We start from the raw sequence: 3,752 nt of genomic DNA, 5'->3' as shown, positions 1-3,752 counted from the left end.
TTATAAAATTAAGACAATTATAAGACTAAATTGAACGCAAATAAAGATTAAAATCAACACATGTTAAATTAAGAAGTATGTAGACTTCTTTGCCAAATTGAATGCAACTCAATATTAAGGTCGAAATATGTTAAAGTTAGGAAATATGTACAATTTTTCCACACTAAATCATGTACATAGAAAAATACATTATAATTAAATAGTGTACTAATGCAAATAAACAGCTAGGAAAATGATATTATTGAAAACAATTACAAACCAGAAAAAAACAAAAAACATTTATGGCCTCAATGGTAATCCACAACGTGCATAATCGCTTCAACCCTGTGCGACTTTTGTTAATTGTAGAGTGAATCCATTTAAAAATAAAATAAAAATAAAAAGCAAAGTAGGTTTATTTTTATTTTTAAGTATGGGTTGGATTGGTTTATATAAGATTTTCATGTCATTGAATTTTTTAATTATTATTATTATTATTATATATAAATAAATAAATTTTTAATTTAAAAAATATAAAAATTATTTATTATTATTATAAATTAATTAAATATATATATATATATATATATATATATATATTTTTTAATTCCAAAGGAATTTATAATTTTTGCATATAATTATGATAAATTTTAGAGGTTTATAATTTGTCTTTTTCTCCAATTCCCAAATAGAAATTTAAACTTTGAATCTCTTAATTTTCACATTGATTTAATGGCCCATTAAACTATTCTTCGCAATTTTCAATATATAATTAATTAATCTAATTAAAAATAATTTTTATTAAACATAACGCTGTAATCACAATAACCCATATAATTAATCAACATAATTAGCTGAAGTTGTTGAGGTTAATAATCCATTATGATTAAAGATAAAATGAGGAAGACAATAGCATGGACGCAATATACGGCAAAATACAGCCTGTGACGAATAAAGCTTATGTGAACGAGACTAGTACGTTCGCACCTGAATTTTTTTCTACATCATGGTCAATCTATACCAGCTCAATATAAGAGTTCAGATCAATCATTTTGATCATTTATTTGGTCCTGTGCTCAGAGCGTGCTTACCGTATCCATTTTTCCACACTGCTGCTCTTTGTGTGGCAGTTTTTGAGCCATTTCCCTGAGAAGAAACTTTTGAATTTTACCTGTGGACGTCTTGGGCAGTGACTCCATGAACACCACAGTTTTGGGAACCATGTAGTGAGGCAGCCGCTCTCTGCAGAACGAAATCATCTCTGCCTCTGTAACGATAACCTCCGAACGATTAGTATTGCCTCTGGTACTGACAAAGGCACAGGGGGTCTCTCCCCAGATCAAAGGATCAGACCTCGCCACAATAGCTGCCTCCACAACCATGGGATGGCTATACAACACTGACTCCACCTCCACGCTGCTGATGTTCTCTCCTCCTGAGATTATAACGTCCTTCGAACGGTCCTTTATTTCCAGGTAACCGTCTGGTTGGATTACTCCCAAGTCGCCTGTGTGGAACGACCCACCTTCCATGGCTTTGTCTGTGCTCTTCTCGTCCTTGAAATAACCCTTCATAACACTCGGCCCTTTCATCATAACCTCGCCCAACTGCACTCCGTCTCTAGCCACGCTGGCCATGGTATCCGGATCCTTCACGTCCAACTCAGCCAAACCCAGCGACCTAACGCCCTGTCTCGCTTTCATTTGAGCCCTCTCGTTCGCCGCAAGTCTGTCCCACTCAGATTTCCAAGCGCATAAAACCACCCCTCCTGCGGTCTCTGTGAGGCCATAGCCATGAGTGACACAGAATCCCAGCTCTTCAATTTTGAGTAGCACAGCAGCAGGAGGAGGAGCGCCCGCGGTTAAGACCTCCACCTGATGGGGCAAAAGCTCTCTGTCCGATGGATCTACGTTTGAAATCATGGTAAGCACCACAGGCGCCGCGCAGAGATGGGTAACCCGGTGGTCGTTGAGACCTTTATAGATGATGTGGCCGTCGAATTTCCTTAAGCAGATATTTGTGCCGCCGAGGGCAGCTATTCCCCATGTGAAACACCAGCCGTTGGCGTGAAACATGGGCAGAGTCCACAGATAAACCGGCTGCAACCGCAAACCCCACGTTAAAAGGGTATCCATAACCATTGTGTAGATGCCCCTGTGGCTGTGAACTACTCCCTTGGGACCAGAGGTTGTGCCCGATGTATAATTCACAACGATACTCTGCCACTCATCCTCCGGCCACCGTGTCTCGAACTCCGGATCTCCCTCTTGCAATAGCCCTTCGTATGTTGTGACTGCTGCTGTAGTCGTGAAAGTTAATTCCGCGCCATTGAGGAGCTCCGGGATGAGTACCAGGGTGGGCTTATGGTCGGTTCCAGGTAGAGCTTCCGTGACGAGAGGCGCGAATTGATAATCAACAAACACAATCTTGGGTTGACAGTGATTGAATTGAGCAGCCATCGTTCGAGCGTCCAGACGCGTGTTGACTGTGTTAAGAATGGCCCCTGCCATTGGAACTGCGAAATGCATTTCGTAAATAGCAGGAACGTTGGGAGCCACCACAGACACCTGCAACAAACCACAGCTAAGAGGATCAAGATTTTATCCTATTCTGCTCTGTTGGGTTTCCTGTTAAAGTGAAGAAATAATAAAATTCCCATGGAAATGTTGATTCCAATACTTACAACATCCCCAGGGAAGATATTGTGGGCAGAGAGAGCAGAGGCAAGCCTGCGGCAGCGTTGGTAGGTGTGAGACCATGTATAACGAGTGGAATTGTAGACGATGGAGGTGGAGTCCCCATAGACGATGGCAGCTCTCTCTATGAAGCGGATCGGTGACAGGGGAGGATGATTCGCAGCACATCGTTTCAATTTCTCCATTCCCTCTTCGTCCTTCTTTCGATTAAAAACAGCATTCTGAAATCTACACGCCCAATGTTTCAACTTTATAACCAAAACATTAAAAATTACAATATGAAATCCAACTTTATAACCAAACCATTAAAAATTACAATATAAAATCTGCACACATGTCATGGATGAATATCATTACTTACCATACCACACAAGTATCTCATTTTATATGACAAGTGTTTATGTTATTTTTTATTAATTAATTAATTTAATTAAAAAAAAATTACAACTATTTCAAAGAAAAATTTCAATCTTTGATTTTTGTATGTTATTAAGAATATTCTATTAAGGTTAAATCCCTACTATTTACTAAATAAGTATTGATAATTAAATTAAAATTTTAGAAGTTCTATTCCAGAATATACAACCTTACCAAAAGAATAAAGTATTAGTTTACTAAGTTATAATACAAGTAACAAAGGAAATAAAAAGTATCAAATACGTTACAACTTGAGTTATTCAAATAAATAATATGTATTTTAGGTTATAATGTATATCTTAATTAAAATTTAAAAAATGTTTATTTTGGAATAATTAATAATTATTAAGTGAATGGTAGAGATTTATCTCCATAGAATTTTCTAAATTATTTTTATTAGTAATCACAAACCAAAAGTTGAAATTTTGAAAAATTTATCTCAAAATTAGTTGTCTTTTTTATTAAAATGATTAATTTTAGAAAATGACATATATATATATGTGTGTGTGTGTGTTATGGTTTCTTTGAGGATGTGGCATTTGTAAACCATGGTATTGTAAAAATCTTTATTTTTAAGGTAATCTTCATAAATGGAATTGAATTTCCATGCTTAAGAATCTTACTACATGAGAGATGTATCATGAGATATGCTTAGTTTTT

The 3,752-nt window shown here is 36.4% G+C and overlaps 1 protein-coding gene across 1 annotated transcript; it reads right to left on the bottom strand.

Annotated features, from left to right (window-relative positions):
• Window positions 1-1,038: 1,038 nt before the first annotated feature.
• On the bottom strand, window positions 1,039-2,891 carry LOC149260843 (putative acyl-activating enzyme 5, peroxisomal). Its single transcript, XM_089380783.1, has 2 exons — window positions 2,663-2,891; window positions 1,039-2,546 (listed from the first exon to the last, which is right to left on the bottom strand). The coding sequence occupies exons 1-2, from the start codon at window positions 2,858-2,860 to the stop codon at window positions 1,056-1,058; spliced, it is 1,689 nt and encodes a 562-aa protein (XP_089236909.1). The 5' UTR covers window positions 2,861-2,891; the 3' UTR covers window positions 1,039-1,055.
• Window positions 2,892-3,752: the final 861 nt, after the last annotated feature.

Source organism: Pinus tabuliformis, chromosome 6 (assembly GCF_031772625.1).
Source record: "Pinus tabuliformis cultivar Carrire ecotype Pingquan chromosome 6, CPIR1, whole genome shotgun sequence".
Lineage (NCBI taxonomy): Eukaryota > Viridiplantae > Streptophyta > Pinopsida > Pinales > Pinaceae > Pinus > Pinus tabuliformis.
This window is presented reverse-complemented; position numbering and strand designations above follow the sequence as displayed.

Excerpts from the sequence above, each read along its gene's own strand:
- LOC149260843 (XM_089380783.1), bottom strand. The coding sequence starts at position 2,860 with ATGGAGAAATTGAAACGATGTGCTGCGAATCATCCTCCCCTGTCACCG. Across the intron at positions 2,547-2,662 it reads ATATCTTCCCTGGGGATGTT|GTGTCTGTGGTGGCTCCCAA; the intron begins GTAAGTATTGGA and ends GGTTTGTTGCAG.